This window comes from Balaenoptera ricei, chromosome 2, assembly GCF_028023285.1.
Source record: "Balaenoptera ricei isolate mBalRic1 chromosome 2, mBalRic1.hap2, whole genome shotgun sequence".
NCBI lineage: Eukaryota > Metazoa > Chordata > Mammalia > Artiodactyla > Balaenopteridae > Balaenoptera > Balaenoptera ricei.
This window is the reverse complement of record NC_082640.1, coordinates 121,564,269-121,587,771: the sequence shown is the minus strand read 5'-3', so window position 1 is coordinate 121,587,771 and position 23,503 is coordinate 121,564,269. Positions and strand designations below refer to the sequence as shown.

At 36.6% G+C, this 23,503-nt stretch overlaps 1 protein-coding gene across 5 annotated transcripts in view; it reads right to left on the bottom strand.

Annotated features, from left to right (window-relative positions):
* Positions 1 to 23,503, bottom strand: part of NUBPL (NUBP iron-sulfur cluster assembly factor, mitochondrial) — a 335,371-nt gene that overhangs the window by 24,525 nt on the left and 287,343 nt on the right. For 4 of the 5 annotated variants that reach the window (XM_059914058.1, XM_059914057.1, XM_059914059.1 and 1 more), the window contains one exon: positions 8,513 to 8,598. The exons of the other annotated variant lie outside the window; for it this stretch is intronic. In XM_059914058.1, coding sequence (XP_059770041.1) covers positions 8,513 to 8,598 — 86 coding nt within the window. The remainder of the gene's footprint in view (positions 1 to 8,512; positions 8,599 to 23,503) is intronic. 5 annotated transcript variants of the gene reach the window in all.

Sequence of the window (23,503 nt, the reverse complement as noted above, 5' to 3'; positions counted from 1 at the left end):
TCTGTGTATAAGAGGCTACAAATATACAGATAAATAAAAAATCTGGTTCGGTGAGGAGAAGGGACAGTCACATATATCATGTGATGTGAATAGTACTAAAAAGGCCAACACCAAATCATTTTCTCTACCAGTCTCTTCCTTGCCAAACAGTTTTAAATCACAACCCTTAGAGAATAGGGCAGGGATTTGTGACTGAGAATCTAACCTCTTATTTCTAGTTCACTGTCAACCTGAGTGAAAAACTAGCTCCTGGTAGATTTATTAACGGCAGCATAACTCTCAAAATCCCTTTGATTTCTGCCTTTTTTTTTCTAACCACCCTACTCTATGTAATCAATTGCCAAGCCTGTCTATTCTTCTTTCAAAATGTCAATTACATTTATTTCCCTTTCCATTTTCATTGCCATTACTCTAAATCAGACCCTTACTGCCTATCACCTACACTAGTGTTTTCCCAACTTATTAAAACTGCCTTATAAGAAAAATATTTGACAGCTTGATCTGATACAAAAACACACGTTTATATGTTTATGACTGAGACCATATCCCTATGAAATAACACTTTCTCTTCCTAAGGGCAATTTACCCTGATATTGTTTAAAAACTTTGGTTACATCTCTCAGTGAATTGATTTCCTGACTCATCTGTGGATCACAACCTGCACTGTGAATGACTGTGACCATTGCTAATGCTTCCTTACTGCCTCCGCACTCTCCTGGCTCCTATTCTTTCTATTCATCTCCATCAGATTAAATCCTTTTAAAGCTCCATTCTTTTTTTTTTTTTTTTTTTTAGCAATTTCATATATCTTTATTTTTTTATTTTTATTTATTTATGGCTGTGTTGGGTCTTCGTTTCTGTGTGAGGGCTTTCTCTAGCTGCGGCAGGTGGGGGCCACTCTTCATCGCGGTGCACGGGCCTCTCATTATCGCGGCCTCTCTTGTTGCGGAGCACAGGCTCCAGACGCGCAGGCTCAGTAATTGTGGCACACGGGCCTAGCTGCTCCGCGGCATGTGGGATCCTCCCAGACCAGGGCTCGAACCCGTGTCCCCTGCATTGGCAGGCAGATTCTCAACCACTGCGCCACCAGGGAAGCCCTTAAAGCTCCATTCTAACTGTCTATTTCCTATCCAGCATTCTTTACGGACGCCTCTAAAAATCTCAAGAAGAATGTCCAAATTTCTTAGTCTAGTGTCTAAAGCTTGACTAAACCTAGGCCTAGCAAAGACATATCCAAACATATCACTTCAGCTATAGACAAACTGAACAACCCTGAACACCTGTGATTTCCTGATTCTTTTCAGACTGAATTCTGTCCTTCCCCCAGTCCTGTGATATACCTATGAAAATCCTCCTCCACTCATTCATTCAGTATACATTTAGTGAGCAGCTATATGTTCTGAACACACAAGGGGATCAGTTGTTGGAGCTGACCTTATGGCACTATAAATGTGAAAGTACTGACAAAATGTGAAAGCAGTTACAAAAGGGGAAACAGAGTGTTACTAAATCATACACTAGAAAGAGCTTACCTAGTCAACAGGGTCAGGGTAAGTCCCCCAGAGAAAGAGCTGTTCAATCTAAGCACCAAAGGATAAAAAGGAGCTACAGGTGAAAAGTGAGGGTAAAGCGTTCTCAGATGGGCAAACAGCATGCTGAAGTCCATGAGAAGAGAAACTATGGAAATCTTCCAGAAGTGAAAGACGACCAGTTTGCCTGTGGCAGAGATAATGCCAGTCAGAGCGGCCTTGAGGTGGAAATAGCAGACTGTGGATGGCATTATATCCCAGGTCAAATGTCAGTAAAAGGAATATTCATCATATGCATGCTATATGCCAGGTAGTGAACATTTAAGGATTTTAAGGCATGTTTCTTGCCCTCCAAGAGCTCACATTCTTCTGTTGGGACTGACAGGTAAACTTGTAGTGGGATATGAGCCAAACTAGATATATGTTCAAGTAGTTCAGAGAAAAAATTATTAACCTTTTCTGGTAGTTTGGGAAAAGCTTCCTAGAGGATGTAATGCCTGAGCAGGGATTTGAAAAATGAATATGAACTGACAATGGCTTCTCAGGGAAGGGACCAGCATGTACAAAATTACAGGGACATTAAAAACAAACAAACAAACAAACAAAAAACATGGCTTTTCCATGAAAACTTTCCTTGATAGCCCAGAGAAAAGTGTTCTCATGTCCCTCAGAATTTAGGGCCCCTGCACCATAATGGAGTTAGTCTACAAGATGATAACATACTTAAAGAAAAAGGCTTCATCCTCACCTTTTTTTAAATCACCAATGGAGCTTACCATAGTACTTTGCTTATAGAAGGCACTCAATATAAGTAAATATATATTTGTAGAATAAACTAATAGCTATTTATTGAATTAATATTAACTAAGTGATCCCTTATGTACAGAAAGAATAAAAGAGTATACTTGAATATACTTTTCAGGAGCTGGAAAGGAGATTACCTAAGAAGAAAGGGCTGGATAGTGAAATCCCTGTGACTCTAAAAGTTCAAATGGTAGAGGAAGGGCTCCAAATTGAGGTGCCTGGTTTTCCCTTATAAAAGAAGGCAACAAAAATGGATGAGATAAACAAGATGAAAAGACAACCCTCAGAATGGGAGAAAATATTTGCAAATGAAGCAACTGACAAAGGATTAATCTCCAAAATTTACAAGCAGCTCATGCAGCTCAGTATCAGAAAAACAAACAACCCAATCCAAAAATGGATTTAGAAGACCTAAATAGACATTTCTCCAAAGAAGATATACAGATTGCCAACAAACACATGAAAGGATGCTCAACATCACTAATCAATAGAGAAATTCAAATCAAAACTACAATGAGGTATCACCTCACACTGGTCAGAATGGCCAGCATCAAAAAAATCTACAAACAATAAATGCTGGAGAGGGTATGGGGAAAAGGGAACCCTCTTGCACTGTTGGTGGGAATGTAAATTGATACAGCCACTATGGAGAACAGTATGGAGGGTCCTTAAAAAACTAAAAATAGAACTACCATATGACCCAGCAATCCCCTGCTGGGCATATACCCTGAGAAAACCACAATTCAAAAAGAGTCATGTACTACAATGTTCATTGCAGCACTATTTACAATAGCCAGAACATGGAAGCAACCTAAGTGTCCATCGACAGATGAATGGATAAAGAAGATGTGGCACATATATACAATGGAGTATTACTCAGCCATAAAAAGAAACGAAATTGAGTTATTTGTAGTGAGGTGAATGGACCTAGAATCTGTCACACAGAGTGAAGTAAGTCAGAAAGAGAAAAACAAATACCGTATGCTAACACATATATATGGAATCTAAAAAAAAAAAAAAAAGGTTCTGAAGAACCTAGGGGCAGGACAGGAATAAAGATGCAGATGGAGAGAATGGACTTGAGGACACGGGGAGGGGGAAGGGTAAGCTGGGACGAAGTGAGAGTGGCAATGACATATATACACTACCAAATGTAAAATAGATAGCTAGTGGGAAGCAGCTGCATAGCACAGGGAGATCAGCTTGGAGCTTTGTGACCACCTAGAGGGATGGGATAGGGAGGGTGGGAGGGAGACTCAAGAGGGAGGGTATATAGGGATATATGTATACGTATAGCTGATTCACTTTGTTATACAGCAGAAACTAACACAACACTGTAAAGCAATATATTCCAATAAAAATGTTTAAAAAAAATGGATGAGAATGACACAGCACATAAAGTAGTCACCATTAAAAATGTGTAAAATTGAAAAATTCTTATTATTTTTAAAAAAAGTCTACCTACAAATACTGAGATAATCAAGGATTTGGCAGAGTTGATATCATTTCAGGCAGAGAAAAGAGAATTTAATAGTCATCTCTTCTTCTCCTTTCCCTATCTCAGCCTCGAGTTTTAAGAAATTATTTAAATTAACTTCAAAATGTTCTTGTAGACATTAATAAACTCTGACCATACCAATGAATTCCAAAGACATCATTGTTTCCATGGTAACTAATGCACTTCAAAAGGGGAAAAAACAGAGAGCAAGACTAAAACCCAGGAAGAAAATGAAATAAAGTGGTATACACAAGGCATAACATTTCTCCTTTGCATTTATGGAACACTTTCTAATTTCAGACTCTGAGTGCCAGAAGGATCTCAGAGGTCATCAAATCCACACCCTACTGGAAGCCAGGATTCCTTTTACAATGCAGCTATACAGTGGCTGTCCTCCAACTGCTTACAGAGCTCTCTGCTGGAAAGTTCTCACTCATTCACTTGCAAAGATTACTGAGCACCTGTCTTGCTCTGCAGGTTAAGAGATGATTAAGACATTCTACCTCTTTTTTCAAATTTTTGTTGTTTAGAAGGCAAATAACTAAAACGGGTGAAAAACGAGGGCTATAATAAAGATATAGGAAGAGTCAAAAAATAATAGAGGGAGTATGCATTTCCAATGACTTTCATTTCCACTCCTCTTCAGCCCCGCACACCCATGAGCAACCATATCCTGTACCTTGTCGTGACCCAGGGCTGCTCCGACTCTGCAGACTTACACTCCGACATCCACTTTCAGATCACAAACAGCTCCTTTACTCCATAAATAATCCTGCACTAGTCCTATGAGCCTTATGCAGCCCAAGATCCTTCACCTGGAATACTTCCTCACAATACTTCCTTGCTGACAGCCTCAACTTTTATCCTTCAGTAGCACCCACCTAACAAAAGTCTGGCTTCTGCTCTTTTAAAAACGTTCCTCTCAAGGATTTCATGATGCTTTAGAGTGAGCTGGACACATGCCTCCACCCTCATCTTACAGAATGAGAAGCTAAGCATTCACTTAAATGCTGATAGAATGGCTATTATCCTGACCTTGAAGTGGCAGTAAGAAGGATTAAGAATTATTTGTTCTCATAATTTTTGGTGGATAGCTCTCTCTAACTTTTTGCTGATTTATAGTTTAAAATCTCATATAAGTAATCTTATTTAGTTATCTGAGTAGGCATTACTTGCATCTAGTTTATCTTGGAGGGCATAATAGGAAATAATACTGTTCAACTAAGTGCTTCATTGAGCCAGTTTTCTATCTGAAATGGGCATTTGGTTACCATTGCTTTAAAATTTTTCCAAGCTAAACTTCAAACATAGAACACCATGGGGGGTTTTTATCACTCATTTATCCTCATACAAAATCAGGCCCTCAAACATTTTCCAACTCTGCTAGTGAGAATACCCTCAGATCATCTAGGAGGTAAGCACACAGGCATCATCTTTACCAGGGTCCTCAATTTTCATAAGGGCATGTTGATCCATCCAGAGCTCCATGGCTTACTAACTGTGTACAGGTCTGCACTAACTGGTAAGGGAGAATAGGTACTTGTTGAAGAGGATAACCTCAACTCCACTACTCTACAATTTTATGCTTTTCAGAAGCTCCCCTGAGATAAAAACATTTACAAAAGCTTCCCTGAGAGTCTATTCATTCTAATACATCATTGGTTCTTATACTGCATCATGCTCTCATTGAAGAATTCTCTCCATACCAAAACAAACACAAAGTGTACAATTTGGTGGGGATGGGGAAGGAGAGAGAATCATGAGACCCTCTGAAGCTAATCCCTGGCTACAGTCTAAAAAGCTCTGCTCTAGGCACAAAAACAGACATACGGATCAATGGAACAGAATAGAGAGCCCAGAAATAAAATCACACACCTAGAGTCAATTAATCTTCCACAAAGGAAGCAAGAAGGTACAATGACAGTCTAGTCAGCAAATGGTGTTGGGAAAGCTGGACAACTACACGTAAATCAACAAAGTTAAAACACACCCTCACACCATATACAAAAATGAACTCAAAATGGCTTAAAGACAAATATAAGACATCACACCATAAAACTCCTAGAACAGAACATTGGTAAAACATTCTCTGACATAAACTGTAGCAATGTTTTCTTAGGTCAGTCTCCTAAGGCAAAAGAAATAAAAGGAAAAATAAACAAATGGGACCTAATCAAACTTACAAGCTTTTGCACAGCAAAGGAAACCATAAACAAAATGAAAAGACAACCTATGGACTGGGAGAAAGTATTTGCACATGATACAACTGACAAGGGCTTAATTTCCAAAATATACAAACAGCTCATACAACTCAACAACAAAAAAACAAACAACCCAATCAAAAAATGGGCAGAAGACCTAAATAGACATTTCTCCAAAGAAGACATACAGACGGCCAAGAGGCACATGAAAAGATGCTCAACATCGTTAATTATTAGAGAAATGCAAATCAAAACTAACAAAGAGATACCATCACAGAATGCCCATCATTAAAAAGTCTTCATATAACAAATGCTGGAGAGGGTGTGGAGAAAAAGGAACTCTCCTATACTGTTGGTGGGAATGTAAGTTGGTGCAGCCACTATGGAGAACAGTATGAAGGTTCCTCAAAAACTAAAAATAGAGTTGTCATATGATCCAGCAATCCTACTCCTGGCCATATATCTGGACAAAACTGTAATTCAAAAAATACACACACCCCAATGTTCATAGCAGCACTATTTACAATAGCCAAGACATGGAAACAACCTAAATGTCCTTTGACAGATGAATGGATAAAGACGATGTGGTATATATATAAAATTGAATATTACTCAGCCATCAAAAAGAATGAAATAATGCCATTTGCGCCTACATGGATGGACCTAGAGGTTATCATTCTAAGTAAAATAAGTCAGAAAGAGAAAGACAAATGCTATATAATATCACCTATATGTGGAATCTAAAGTATGACACAAATGAACTTATCTGTGAAACAGAAACAGACTCACAGACATAGAGAACAGACTTGTGATTGTGGGGGTGTGGTTTGGACTGGGAGTTTGGGGTTAGCAGATGCAAACTATTATATATAGAGTGGATAAACAACAAGGTCCTACTGTATAGCACAGGGAACTATACTCAATATCCTGTAATAAACCATCATGGAAAATAAAAATAAAAACAAAAAGCTCTGCTCTATAAGCTCAAAAAATCTAACCCTGAAATTAAGCAAGGCCACTAGGAGCCATAGAGATGGAAGCATTACGTTGTCTTCTTACTGAAATGCTTGTTCTAAACCACTCTCTAGCACAAGTCCACTTGATTTTGATGAGGCACACTAGGAGGAAGAACCCTCTATTTATGGTTACAAAGGTGACAAAAATGTGTTCATTACATACAGGGTTTCTGTTATTTCTGAGGACCTAGAGAGTTATGCCTCTCTTCTCTCACCTCTGCTTCTCTTGAGCATCAAGTTTTTTTAAAAAAATTTTATTGAAGTATAGTTGATTTACAATGTTGTGTTAATTTCCTCTATATAGCAAAGTGACTCAGTTATACATACATACATATACATATATATATATTCTTGTTCATATTCTTTTCCATTATGGTTTATCACAGGATATTGAATATAGTTCCCTGTCCTATACAGTATGACCTTGTTGTTTATCCATCCTGTATATAATAGTTTGTATCTGCTAATCCCAAACACCTGTTCCTTCCCTCCCCTACCCCCCACCCCCTTGGCAACCACGAGTCTGTTCTCTATGTCTTTGAGTCTGTTTTTGTTTCATAGATATGTTGATGTGTATTGTACTTTAGATTCCACATATAAGTGATATCATATGGTATTTATCTTTCCCTTTCTGAGTTACTTCGCTTAGTATGATAATCTCTAGGTCCATCCATGTAGGCGCAAATGGCATTATTTCATTCTTTTTGATGGCTGAGTAATATTCCACTGCATATATGCACCACATCTTCCTTATCCATTCATCTGTCGATGGACATTTAGGTTGCTTCCATGTATTGGCTATTGTAAATAGTGCTTCAAGCTCTTTTTTTAACCTCATGGAAATGGACAGTTTTATAATGGTCCTATGTTTCTTTCCCCATGGCTGATGGAAAATTCATGGCATACTTCTAGCATGTATTTAAGTCCCCTAATGGCATGCAAGTTATTTACAGACTTCACTTCTGACTCTATCTGATTTTAATTGTCCTTTCTCTTATTTTTATATTTTTTATTTTTTTGTCATTTTTGTATACAAAATTCTTAGATACTTTCAAGAAAATGGTGAGTTACAAATGAGTTAAACTGTAGAAGACAGAAGGAAGAAAGTTATCTTTTTCACCTGTTTCCCATCAGTGATCTGTTCAAGTGTATCTACCTAAATAAGTTCTTAAAATTCTCTTATTATTTTTACTTCAGTGATAGCTACAAATAGTTGAGAAAGGTAGTACTTGTTCAGAAAATTCACACCTGAAGGATGTTTTAGAATTCTCCTTGATTAATATAACATGCATACATGTTTGCACCTATATGTGTGTTTTTAGAGTAACCATTAAAATGAAGTAGGGTGTTCATACAGATTTCTGCACAGAACTAAATTAAAATTTGGATTGTATTTCTCAATGATTTGCTTTTTCAGTTAGAAGTGTTTCAGATTTTTGCAACAGTGAAGGTGTAAATGCTTACAGGCACGTGGACTTTTCGAAACATCTCAGCTCCCTTATGTGCATCCATCAATGCAATGTCCTGGGGTGTGGAGACAATCACAGCTCCTAACCAAAAGAAAACAAAAAGACAGCAAAATGATGCTATCATATAATTCCTTATGGAAAGATTACTTCCAAAATTATGTTGATTACACACTAAAAGAGTCTACTATATTAACTATTTAGGTAATTTGTATAAATTTCACATATATGAATGGGAAAGACAAGGAAATGTCTACTTTGCTCTTGCCTATTTTTGACTCCTCATTCCTAAAATTACAACTGACCTGTGATTCAAGATCACAGCTATATCATCAGAACCTTCCTCCTTTTCAGACAATGTGCTACGTAAAAGATGCACAAGGTAGGCTTCACTTTCAAGAACCTAACACCCTACTTGGGGAGACCCAAAAATTAAGGATTCAACACAGTGTGCTAAGCATTTTAATAAAGGTAGGCCTAGGGTGTTATGGAGTTATAAAACAAGAATAAAGGAAAGGTAACTAATTCAATCTAGGGGAGAGGATAGTGAAGGTGATAATGGATAGGGTCAGGAAGCAGGTAATAAGAAGGAATAGGGCAAAGTTTCCAGAAAGAAGTGATACCTAAGCTGAGTTCTAAAAGTTTGTATTACAGAAAACTCACTAGTGTGGAATACACTGTGGAGAATAGTTTGGTGGGGTAATACTAGGAGCTGTGGCAGAAATTCAGATGCAAAACAATGGTAGCCTGAACTAAGGCAGCACTGAAAGTAGATGGAGATGGAGGCTTTCCTGGGTCTCCACTATTATCTCACAGAAACCAAATGGTTTTGAGAGTTTTGAGGGAAAGGGCAGTGCAGTTTTTTCTGTAAGTGGAAACACCAGAGACCTGGTTATGATTTGTAGGCTCTATGAATTTCTTAAGTTTTGTGGTTTTTTCTAGATGATAAACTGAAAAAAATGAACATATCCCAGATCACCTGGATGACCATCATCTGATAACTAAATATACACTGCCATGACATTTCAGCATCCAAACCATCAAATTGGCAGTTCTTTGTCACAGCTGACGAGAACAGAGGTATAATTAACAATAAATAACTGATGGCACCAAGTGAAGAGCAAATGATACTATTAAAGAGTACTGTCGGAAGGGATAGTTTGAAAAAGTAAGAATAGAGGAAAGTGGAAGCTGAACCAAGTTCTCACAAAGCATGTAGCAATATAGGCACGCCAAGCTCAGAAGAACTGTGCAATAACATCTTTAACGTCTTTTTTAACATCTTTATTGGAGTATAATTGCTTTACAATGGTGTGTTAGTTTCTGCTTTATGACAAAGAGAATCAGCTATACGTATACATATATCACCATATATCTTCCCTCTTGCGTCTCCCTCCCACCCTCCCTATCCCACCCCTCTAGGTGGTCACAAAGCACTGAGCTGATCTCCCTGTGCTATGAGGCTACTTCCCAAAACTGTAAAATCAGTTTTACGTTTGGTAGTGTATATATGTCCATGCCACTCTCTCTCTTTGTCCCAGGTTACCTTCCCCCTCCCCGTGTCCTCAAGTCCATTCTCTAGGAGGTCTACATCTTTATTCCCGTCCTGCCCCTAGGTTCTTCGTAACCATTTTTTTTAGATTCCATATATACGTGTTAGCATACGGTAGTTGTTTTTCTCTTTCTGGCTTACTTCACTCTGTATGACAGACTCAAGGTCCATCCACCTCACTACAAACAACTCAATTTCGTTTCGTTTTATGGCTGAGTAATATTCCATTATATATGTGCCACATCTTCTTTACCCATTCATCTGTCAATGGACACTTAGGTTGTTTCCATGTCCTAGCTATTGTAAACAGAGCTGCAATGAACATTGTGGTACACGACTCTTTTTGAATTATGGTTTTCTCAGGGTATATGCCCAGTAGTGAGATTGCTGGGTCATCTGGTAGTTCTATTTTTAGTTTTTTAAGGAATCTCCATACTGTTCTCCATAGTGGCTGTATCAATTTATATTCCCACCAACAGTTGTGCAATAGTATTTAGCTACAAATTCATATTGCAATTGGTATTTTCATTTCAGCAAAAACTTCATCTTTCATATTAATGTCATTAATTTGAATTTTATTGCTCTTGTAAGTTTGCTTGAATTTGTTATTTTTTTAGTTTTTAAAAATTATATAAGAGCTATAAGTTTAAGGAATTTGTGTTTATGCTTAAAGTAGTCTAACAATAAAAATAAGTCTATTTGGGGCATGGGGCAGATTACTTTCCTTTAGAAGGAGGGTCTATTCATTAGTCAAGTTTCAGAAACACTAGCTTTGGAATTCAAACAGAATCAGAAATCAAATTTTTATTCCATAGCTGACTACCGGTGTGACTAGGGTAATAACTTAATCTCTTTGAGATTCAGTTTCTTCATCTACAAAATGGCATAGTAATACTTAGGTCACAGGGTGCAATAATTTAATGAACTAATGTACATAAGATACTTGACATGATGCCACAGGGTAAACGTTCAATAAATGGTAGCTGTGTTGGTAACACCATTTTTATTATCTTTATTATTGTTATTAATAAAAATGTCTTAGACGTTGCTAGCAAGGTCATTTTCATATTTGCCATCAGGCAGCTCATCCTACTTTTCAATTTGTTCCATGGATCACTACATTCTTCTATTTTGATTTATTCTTCCGAAAAAAACAAAAACGAATTAACATTTCTCTTTTCCCTCTTTTAAAGATTGATGGAAATAACTTCTCTGCAAAAGTGTACTCAACTCTACTCTTCACAAACAATGTATTTCCTTAACTTGCCAACTTGTAGATTCTGTTATCATATTCAGGCATTTGGAGGGGAACTAATTCCAGTTCTGCCCCCATCCACCTGTGTGACTAACCTTGGGCAAATAACTCAGAATCACTCAGGTCTCAGTTTCCTTAGCTGTAAAATTAATGCAAGGACAGACAGCCTTCAAGGTCTCAGCTAGCTCTCTGATTATGTGATTTAGCATTCTCTCTTAACTATAGTTTCCAAAACCACCCCTGTTCGACCTGACTGTCTCAGTAATCCTATTTAAGCAAGTGTGAAATACTACCTCCTCCAAAAATTATGGCCCCTCAATCTCAGAGCCATTCTCTTCACATGGAAACAAAACCTCCTTGGCTATTTCCTCCAAATTCTCTCATAACTATATACTAGTACGCAGGGAGTTTTCTACTGCATTAGCCCTAAAAAGTACCTTTAGCTTTTATATAATATAAACATTTTTTGTTTGAAACACCATTTGTCCACTCTTTGTATTACCACTGCACAATATAGTTTCATGGATGGTTATGATTTTTCTCAATTTTTTATCAAACAAAAGTAATAACACAATGCTGTGCACAAAACAGGCACTTAACAAAGGATCAGGGCTTAAATAATTTTCCTACATTTTCAAATCATTCTAGACTACAACTGTATGAACTCTTAGTTTGTAACTCCTTGAACCAGGAGTCAAAAGCTCTGGATTCTGGTTTTGTTGACTATCCTAATGTACTATATAATCTTGAATAGCTCACTAAATCTAAATACATCTCAATTAACTCCTCTATAAAATGACCCTATTTCCATTGGTCCTATTTAATTTAAAGAGCTGTCTCATTTTTAAAAAAGAATGTAAAACTGTTACAAAAATGCTTGGTGACATTACTTTGATAGCTGTAAGACCCCAGAGAGAGGGATTAAAGTGACTTGGTTTCCTCTGTACTTAACCCTAACACAGTATCACAAATAAGCATCTATGCCACCTGAGTTTCTTTGTAATCTAAATAGCACCACTCACATTATCATAGTAACTTCTTGACAAGGACAACGATCATCTTCCATGTCCCATCAAATGCTCACAAAACATGTAAACATTCCATTGGAACTACCAGCCACATTTATAAAAGACTTCTGTAAGTTTTTTTTTCCTGAAATATATGTTCTTAGCTAATGACTAAGTCCTTAATCACAACGCAGTCAGTCTTTAGAATGCTCTTCTGAGAAAAAAATTTCTAGCCCTTGTTAAAAAATACAAAAACATAACTGGCTCATGCATAAATCACACCTCTTTTGCTATACCAAATTTTAGTACATCATACAAGTAACCATTTCAGACACCCCTAAAATGACCTCTGGAATTTATAAAGAAATAAAGCAAACAAAAGACAAACAAAACCTCCAGTAAAATTAATCATTAGCCAATCTGTGCATCACAACACGTATTTTTAAATTTTAAAGGAATTATGTCGATTTTTTTCTTGTTAATATATCTCAACTTAAAACATGGTCTCCATATCTGATATTACAGTTTATCTCTATAGTTCTTGGCTTTCTACTTAATAAATTTTAATTTTTCTCAGGGACCCTGGAACATGAACCAACATGAACTAGCCTAGATTTTCCCCTTTATACCATCACTGATGATGTCACTTCAGTTTGTGATGGTTTGTTAGAAAACTTGTGCTCCCTCTACTGACCATAAGGAATGCTAATAGCAACAAAGAGAATGTTTAGTTTGCAATAAATGGAATTATTTTCTGGGGGTAAAAACACAGTATCATAAAACACCCATCTCAAGAATCCCATGGAGAATTTTCTATCCATTGTCTAGGGTAAATGTCTAAGTCCAAATAATTAAATAATATTGTTTAAATGTTATTTTCCAAGTTGTAATCTGTGTAAAGGCTTTTTATCAGCTGAAATTTACTGTAAGAGGTTAGTTGTCTATTGGATTCTGGCAAATATGTAAACATCCTAAAAAATAATTATTTTGCGTATTGTCTTAATTGCCAATTCTCTCGAGTATTGAGAGGAAAAAACTGTGTATCTGGATTTGGGTCAGAGTTCAGAGTAGTTAAGCATTTAAAACTGATTATTCCAGATGTTAGGCTGATCGTAATTATACCAGTGTGGAATTACCCAATTATGCCATTCTAAGTCTCCAAGGCATAAATTGTATCTAATTCCCAGGCTTGATTGAGAACTTCAGGGCTGGAACCTAATAAAAATGTACAACAGAAACTGCCCATAATTATACCTGGATGAGTAATTCTATACAGTCCTTGAGCATGTCAGTGTAAAGTCAACTAAGACCTAAAAGAAGAAATCAACTGTTATTCTTAATGTTCACAGTGCTCTAATATTTACTGCTACTGATGCTCCTTGATTTATTTAAAGATACTCGCAGCAAAAGAAAATAATCATTTTCTGCTAGCTTAACATAAACACAATTGTTTATTGACTATAAAGGAGATTGGTATTTTTTAGCTCTCCCCTGTCATTCTCCTCTACAACTCCCAAACCTCCTGAATTATAAACATTATTTGCTTTAATATCAAGGAATGCCCACTAATATTAGTATCAGATTAACTAAAACATAATTAAAAAGGTAAAGTCACATCAAATGTACCCACAGACTGTGTTTCAACAGGGAATATAAGTAATTCTTTCATGAGTCACTGTTTTGGACTCTATGCTCCACTCCAGCAGAGGAGAGAGAGAATTGACTATAGTCACAAAGGGAATATGCTTTATTAATTTAAAGATCAATCATTATTTTGCTCACTTTAGAAATGAATTTTGTTACAGGAAATTATGTCAATTGCTGCCAAAAAGAATTATAAAACACAATAATTAGTGGAAAGCACAGTATTTCAAAGTCACTGGTGAGAGAGAGCACTTGCACTTTGGAACTTAAGAATTCAAGTTTGTCAAAGGAATCTGGATGCGTATCTGCTGTTTAGGGATAAAGACTGGCTCTTCAATAATGGAGTCAACAGGCTTCCAATCACCTCACCTTAATGATGCTAACAAAGAATTCACCAGGGGATCCAGACTACATTCACTGTGAACCACTGGGGACAGGTGAAGCTTCTAGAGATTCTAAAGAGCTTGGGCTGGAACCAAACAGTTCTCTTATGCTCACACTTCGCTCTCTCTCTCTTTCATTCTCATCCTCCCCCCACTTCTGATATTTCCAGTAAAGTTAAGATAAAATCCTGGCTTCTCTCCAGTCTTGAATCCATCATTATGTTGATCAGTAAACACCTAGGGGAGCCTACTTGTTGTACACATATTTCTCTGCAACTCAGAGAACTCTTTTGCTCTTCTGTGAGCATCTGTTCATGTTGGGCTCTTAGATTTAATATTTTGTATTTCAAATTCTGTTAGATGCACATAAAGCTCAGCCCGCCCATGCTCACAGTGAGCTACCACCAAAGGCTGTTTGTTTAATAATGAAACACATTCCTTTTTATACATATTCTTTCTCTAACATAAACTCCAGAGAGGAGAACTGCTATACCCTGATTACCTTAACTTTATTTAGCCAGGTGTATTTCAGGAAATAAAGGCTGAGACTTTACATGGAAAAGCTCTGCTCCATTTCCAAATACTGTCATACTTAAGACGTGAAGACATTCTTCAGAGCTACACATCAAACTCTGATCAAATTTCTAACATCTATGACAAAGTGCAAAAATTTTTAAATGATAGACTGTGGGACTTGTACTTTTTCTACATATAAATGTTTAATAGATTTAAAAGTAGTTTCTAATATGAATCTGACTACCCATTGGCCATTAACTATTCATTGAACTTTAAGATATTAAGGAATTTTAGCTGTCAGACATATTATGAAGAAAATGCCTAGAAATTCTTCAACGACAAAACTGAATGAACTATATCAGAAGTGTCCCATCCAAACACAGCCTAGATAATCAAGGAATTCAAACATCAGATAAGCTGGTCTAGACAAAGTGATTCTGAAAGCTGACTATATAAGAATCATTTGGGAGTTTTAAAAATCCTGGGTCTTTCCATGTCATAGTTCAAAAGTTGTTAACTCTCTGGCTATTTCTTTGAACTGTTAACTAACATACTATAACTTCTACCTCTAATATATGTTGACCCAAATACAAGAGCTCTGCTTCTTAAATTTAGATTGGAAACACTGTTGTTCATTAACCAATGGCATTATATCAATATCTGCTTTATAATTTGATTCCCAATCTAACAAGGACTGAAGTTTCAGACTGAGTACCAGGAGTGTCCTTAAAGATAAAACATTGGCCACTAATATGTATAAAATAGATAACTAATAAGAACCTGCTGTATAAAAATAAATAAATAAAATTGTATAAAAAAAAGGATAAAACATTGGAATACAATTCCTAGTCTTTAACCCTTGGCTACAATTTGTCTAACAACAAAACAAATTTATTTTGGAAAGAATTTTTATAATTTGATGGATAAAACAATAATTCTCTTCCACATCATGTGATTCTTTGCCAAATATCCATTAATTATAATCCTGCCCAACATTTGCAAGGAAAGACACCTGGAAGAAGTCCAAAATTGACTGTCTCCTTTAAAGTTTCACACTACAAACTGAAAACATAATGAAGATTTACTATCTCTGAATACCAGAAAAAGCTATGACTTAAGTCTACCACCTATTAGGCACAAGCATGTTTCAAGCTTTACAATTTGAGGTAATTATAAGTTATAAAATGTAGGGGAAAAATAGCACAAAAATCCGAAGTAGCCAAATATGGCCCACGGTCATTTACTTATTTAACGATGTCAACAGTAAGTTTCTGATTCCCCAAACCCCAATAGGTTTTCATGTTATAAAAACTACTGTCCAAATTGGCAGTCGAAGAGTATTACTGTAAAAGAGATAATTGAGGCCAAGCAAACTGCTGTTGGTGGGGAAAATACTAGTGTGTACTTGTACAGCTTTTTCTCAAGAATCTATCATGAGTGAATAGGAGTTCAGTTAATGTGGCAAAAGGCCCAATGCCTTTCACAAGCAATAAATGCCTTTCACTTTAAATGATGACTGAAATATTAAGGTGGCTTAATTTAAAATTCCCACCCCATCTCATTTAAGTGAATAAGAGGCAGAAAAGCCTCTGGCTTTCCTTCTATCTGTAGAGTCCAGACAGGAAGAAAGGGCATCGCCTCATTTTCATAATGTAATGCCAGTCTGCTAGTGCAGCTTCTCTTGAGCCCATGGATATTTAGCATATTGTCTGACTACTCTGCCATATACAGTAGCTTCTCCCTCCCTATAGAAAAGAAATCAAGACAGGACCCACACTAGGACTACTTGGCTGTTTTCTCTGCCCTCCCCTGGAAGAAAAAGAGAGAGGACCAAGATGGGATCATGTTGCTCCCCTTGCAAGTGCTCAGTCTTTGTGCCTTCTAAGAACCATTTCCAAAAGCTTTATTCCTGCGTCAATCTTTACTTAATAAAGTGAAGGAGAACTTTTTTCATAACTCTACTCTATCAAAATAAACTCTTCTACCCATTACTTCCCATTGCAACAAAATATACTTAAATCAGAGTTTATCTCCGATATAAATATTCTATTCATTAATTTGATGACAGTAAAATTTTGCTTTCTGATGGCATGGATTTTCACTAATTTGACTGTACTACTGATATCTGTATTAGCTTCAAACTTTTAGAGGGCAGGAATCTTTGCTTTGTATTTCATCTATTGCAAGTCACTAATTCACAGTTACAATGAAGATCATGAAGAAAAAATAAACTTCTGGTTATTTTCCACTTGCTGTGCTCCACTTCCTTCCTCTCCACCTTCCCCAAGCTCTGCTTCATTCTCTGCCCTGATCAGTGCCCAGGTAGCTGACGTCTGTGGACTGTATCACCTGAGTTTCCTTACCCTCTGGCTTTCAATAAGGATCTGCCAGTAGGAGGTACCAGCGGGACATGAGGCTGTGGGAGGAGAAAGAGGCTCTAGTACTATTAGTACCACACACAACTGCTTCCTCCCTGCCTTGCAGGAGTTCTGCCCTTGGCTCTGTTCCTCTGTGGCCACAAATCCCAACAGGCAGCCCCTCCTCCATGGCTTCAGCAGTCGCCAGGTCCCACTGACACAGTTCACTCTCTGCCCCTTCAGGCAGAGAGACAGTAAAAATTCCTACTGTCACTAGTCTCTGGGTACTTCACCATCTCTTGTTGGTTTCCTTAATGCTGCCCACACCTCGGTAACTAGTCCCTTCATTAAACCCACTCTGTTAATTCCTTTAAAGATGTGTGATCTCTTTCCAGCCAGGACCCTGACTAATATAGCACCTTAATATGAATAACTTACTAAAACTCTCCAGTCTCTCAAAAAACAAAAATATGCTTCACAGATTTCATGAGAGGCATAAACTCTTAATTCCAAGAGTTAAAGTCAAATTAAGATAGTCTTCAGATAGTCATACAGAGGATCTTAGTTGAAGCAAAGGAAGGAAGAAAAATATTTTAGGCAACATTTATTAGAACTCAAATACTAGCATAGTGCATATATTTTCAAAAATTTCAAGGAACTTATAATGTTCCTCAAAGAAATATTAATCCTTTTCCATTATGGACGAGCAGTTAAGTGTTCAATAATTCCCAGGAGTTCATCACTATTCATTAAAAAAACAAAAACCTGGAAGTCAACAATGGAATCTACCCAATTCAATATACGGCACCAACTAATTTACAAGTGAAACAAACAACAAGCAAAAACTCAGCAAACTTCAAAAAAAAATTAAAAAAAAAAAAAAAAAGAAGTAAGAAAAATAACAAAACAAAACCAGCACTGATAACTCTGGCTTTTTCCCTTGGCAGGTTCAACAAGACAAGGATAAATCCAAAGACTGTAACTGGTTATTTCCCACCCTCTATTCTGTCTCCTTTCCCTCTAGCAATTACTACAACTACAAGGTACTTGCAGTATGTAATGATTCAGTAGTCCACGTAAGCTCAAATTTAAATCATTAGCCACTAATACTACTGTCAACACATTTATCACTATTGTTGCTACACGATTTTAACACAAATAAGAGGATGATTTTTTTTTCTTTAAAGTTTCTTCTTATAATAAGCTTGTCATCTATCCCATGGAACAAAATCGAACACATACAAAGAGTTGCTAATTAGCATTCAGAAAGAAGGTCTTTTTGCTTGTACAGGTCTGCCTCCATGAATTTTGCAAAAGGATGTCTCTTTACAAGTATAAAACACTTAATTTCATTCTCAACATGGCTTGGAGAAATGCAAAGTTCATATAAAGGCTCTTTGTAATTCACAACATTTCACCATCCACCCCCCCCAAAAAAAACCTCTTTTAAAGTGTTCAAGTAGTTTCTAAAAAATACCATACATTTAGATGGAGCTTTTATATTCATTATCTCATTTGATCCTTATAAGTCTATGGGGTAGGCCGGTGTTCCACAGGTAAGGATAAAGAGAGAGGTACTTAACACCTTGCTAAATATCCCTGCAAGTAAATAAAAGAATTTCTTACTATTATCTTACAATGGAACAACGCTAGTGATTCTCACCAATAATTTAATACAGAGCCTGCATGTAACCAAATAACAACTGCCCACATGCACACTATTATCCCAGACACCAAAAAAAGTTAATACTAAAAGATATCAACTAACCACAAGGATGTTATATATAGTACAAGAAAAAAGATAGCATAAAGAAATCTCTAAAATGAAAATATTTTTCTCTCAAAGGAAGAGGGAAATAAAATGTATGTTTTTAAAAATTAATGCTTTCTTTAACTTACACATAGAAAAAAAGCTCCTAGGTAAAAACAGTTGGGGTGGGAGAGATCACAGGAATGAGTTAGCAGGATGGTAAGAAAGATAACAGGGCACAGATCTGTTCACATAAACAGTGACAATTAGTCAACTAGCTTTGTCATTTATTCAATCAGTATTAATTGCATAAGCCATTGCCCAAGGTACTCTAAGAAATACTATGATAAATAGGAAAAAATTATTGCATTCAAGCAGCTTACCACCTAGTTGGGAAGATAATACCAACACAGATAAAACACTCATTCATTGATCAACATTTCCTGAGTGGTCACAGGAAGGCACTGAGTTTAGCATTGTGAGAAACACAAAGATGAATGAAACAGAGCCTTAGCCCTCCAGGGTGTAACAGTCTGGTAGAGAAGATAACACAGTTATGCAAGTTTTGAACAGAGAACATAAGAAGTGCTATAGGAACGGTCCAAATAAAATGCTACGTGAATTCTAAAGAGGGAGAAATGGTTCCTAAATGGGGGTTTGGGGAAAATGGTAAGTAGTAGGCATTCAGAATAAAGGGTATGCAGGATTGGGGTACCCACTGACTGGGGAGGAAAGACATTTTAAGTGAGGGTCAAATGTACGTTAAGTTAGAGATTCTGGAAAGTAAAGGAAGGAAAGAGGGGGCAGTGAGTATATAAGGTATTGGTGGAGTGATCCCATGGTATGTGAAGGCGTTTAGTGGGAAAGAAAGGGAAGTCAAATCACAGGGGGGCTCAAATGGGAGTCTAAAAAGCTTATGTGGTTTGTGGGATATGGGACATAAGAAAAAGTAGAACACAGCACATCTTAAAAGAGATCTAAAGTCAATGATAAGAGGAAAGGAAGATTAGGTTCATAAGTAGAGAAAAGATAATTCAATTAGGTCTAGAAAGGCAGACATGATTCTGACAGTCTGCTCCAGATTATATAAATTGATGAAAGCCATGGTTCAAGCCAGGCCAGTAACCCTTTGGTTGGTGCCCTTCCGTCTAAATCTTGGGAGCTGGCTCAATTCTGGTATCTACTTAGATATGTTAGTTGTAAAATGACATTGGCCTGAATAAAACCAAACCTCAGGAACTAAGCCTTTAGCAAACACACATATACAGAGACACAATCATCATATGCACCTGTCCCCACCAAATCCCCCTCACATCCTTTTTGGTAGGATACTTTCTTTGTTTGCTATTTTTTTCTAATTATAAAATTAAGACATATTGACTGTAGAAAATCTAGTCTTCTCATTGCCATTAATTTTAACATTGACATAATAAGCCATAGTATGACTGTATTAACACTGATAGCTACAATGCTATACTGAGAGCCAGTGTGCCTGGAAACCAGCCAAATGCCCAAAACCAGTATGGTCAGCCCAAAGACAATATTGGTCTTCCCAAGAATCATTTGGGGCTCTCCTCCTAAAGCCCAAAGGAGACTGCTTCTAGACTGCCTCCAACCTTCCCAGGATGTATAAAGGGGCCCAAAGCAATCTCTCAGGAGTCAAAAACAAACAAGCAAAAACCGTGAATATAGGAGACACCAATCTAGACCATTGGCTGGATACTCACCATGTAGGGGTGCACAGGTTTAGGCATATTCATTGACAAATTTATTTTTATCAGAGATTGCCTAGATTAGAGTAATTATAACCTAAATAGGTTGAATGGACCGGAACTAAACTTAGAAAACCAATGAGTCAAATATTGTTGGGTTTTGTATTAGGGCAGCTTGATGTAGAGGTTAAGGGCATGAGCTTTAAACTCAATCAGAACTGATATGAACCTCAGTTATGACCCACTGTAACTGTGTGGTCTTGGGAAAGTTACTTAACCCTTCAAAGATTTAAGAAAATAGGGATAATATAACACCTGTGATCATTAAATAAAAAATGAATATATGGAAGACTGTCATTAAATGCCAGTTTATTAATAACAGCCAATCATCATGGTACCAATTTACACAGAAATTTATTGTCCTTAAAGAATGCATGCTTTCTCAGCAAAGGAAACCATAAACAAAATGAAAAGACAACCTATGGATTGGGAGAAAATATTTGCAACTGATATGGCCGACAGGGCTTAATTTCCACAATATACAAACAGCTCACACAACTCAAAAACAAAAAAAACAAATAACCCAATCAAAAAATGGGCAGAAGACCTAAACAGACATTTCTCCAAAGACATACAGATGGCCAACAGGCACATGAAAAGATGCTCAACATCGCTAATTATTAGAGAAATGTAAATCAAAACTATAATGAGTTACCACCTCACACTGATCAGAATGGCCACCACTAAAAAGTCTTCAAATAACAAATGCTGGAGAGGGTGTGGAGAAAAGGGAACCCTCCTACACTGTTGGTGGGAATGTAAGTTGGTGCAGCCACTATGGAAAACAATATGGAGGCTCCTCAAAAACTAAAAACAGAGTTGCCATATGATCTAGCAATCCTACTCTTGGGCATATATCCAGACAAAACTATAATTCAAAGAACCATGCACCCCTATGTTCACGATAGCATTATTTATAATAACCAGGACATGGAAACAACCTCAATGTCAAATGACAGATGAATGGATAAAGAAAATGTGATGTATATATATACAATGGAATATTACTCAGCCATAAAAAGGAATGAAATAATACCATGTGCAGCACATGGATGGACCTAGAGATTATCATACTACGTGAAGTAAGTCAGAAAGAGAAAGCCAAATACAAATACTGTATGATATCACTTACATGTGGAATCTACATATGACACAAATGGACATACTTACAAAACAAAAACAGACTCGCAGACATGTGGTTGCCAAGGGGGAAGGCGGCAGGGGGAGGGACAGAGTGGGAGTTTGTGGTTAGCAGATGCAAACTACTACATATAGAAATGTTAAACAACAAGGTCCTACTGTATAGCACAGGGAACTATATTCAATATCCTGTGATAAACCATAATGGAAAAGAATGTGAAATAGAATGTATGTATATGTATTACTGAATCACTGCTGTACAGTAGAAATTAACACAACATTGTAAATCAACTATACTTCAATTTAAAAAAAGAAAAACAAGAATGAGTGCTATCTACTTTTTAAATTATAAAAATATACACATTCATTATAGAAAATTTAGAAAATACTGATAAACAATAATTTTATTGTCATAGTCCAGATATAGCTAAGTTTATGTATTTTCAAAAACATCTTTAGTACCTGGCCCTATTGTTTTTTTTTAATGAATCAGACTTGGGAAGTGAAATATACGTTAAGTTTCCATAACAGAATTATAGAACACTAGAAGTTTCATTTTCAGATATTCAGATTTCTTTCCCAAGAAAAGACAAAGCAAACTAGGTGTGGTGCTATCTTCAATGTGCTACAATGAAACTCATTTATTCTTTAAGGTTCATCTCCATGATGTGTTTTACAATTCCCTTCAAACTCATGATCTCTTCTTCCTTTGATCCTCTATACCATAGGGTTTACATCTCTCATACAGCACTTCTCATACTCCACATTGTAGCTATCCATGTTTTTTTTCCTTACCTGCCACTCCCTCTCCCTGCCCTTCCCCTTGCTCTATCTCCTAGGGCTGGGACCTTTTTTATTTGTTTGGAGTTTGGAGTTGATGTACAACATTATATACGTTACAGGTGTACAATATAGTGACTCATAATTTTTAAATGTTATGTTCCATTTATAGGTATTATAAAATATAATATCCTTGTAGCTTATTTTATATCTAATAGTATGTACCTCTAAATCCCCTACCCCTATACTGCCTCTCCCCCCTCTTCCCTCTCCCCACTAGTAACCACTAGTTTGTTCTTTGTATCTGTGAGTCTGTTTCTTTTTTGTTATATTCACTAGTTTGTTGTATTTTTTTGGATTCCACATAAAAGCGACATCATAGTATTTGTCTTTCTCTGTCTGACTTATTTCACTTAGGATAATACCCTCCAAATCCATCCATATTGTTGTGAATAGCAAATTTTCATTCTTTTTTACAGCTGGGTAGTATTCCATTGTGTGTGTGTGTGTGTGTGTACATCTTTTTTATCCATTCATACGTGGATGGGCATTTGGGTTGCTTACATATCTTGGCTTTTGTAAATAAGGCTGCTATGAACATTGGGGTGGCATGTATCTTTTTGAATTAGTGTTTTTGTTTCTTTCAGATATATATATATATATATATATATATTCAGGAGTGGAATTACTGGGTCATATGGTAGTTCTATTTTTAGTTTTTTGAGAAATCTCCATAATGTTTTCCCCAGCGGCTGTACCAATTTACATTCCCACCAATAGTATACAAGGGTTTAGGGATGGGACTTTTAACTGGAGGACTGCGAACCTTCTGA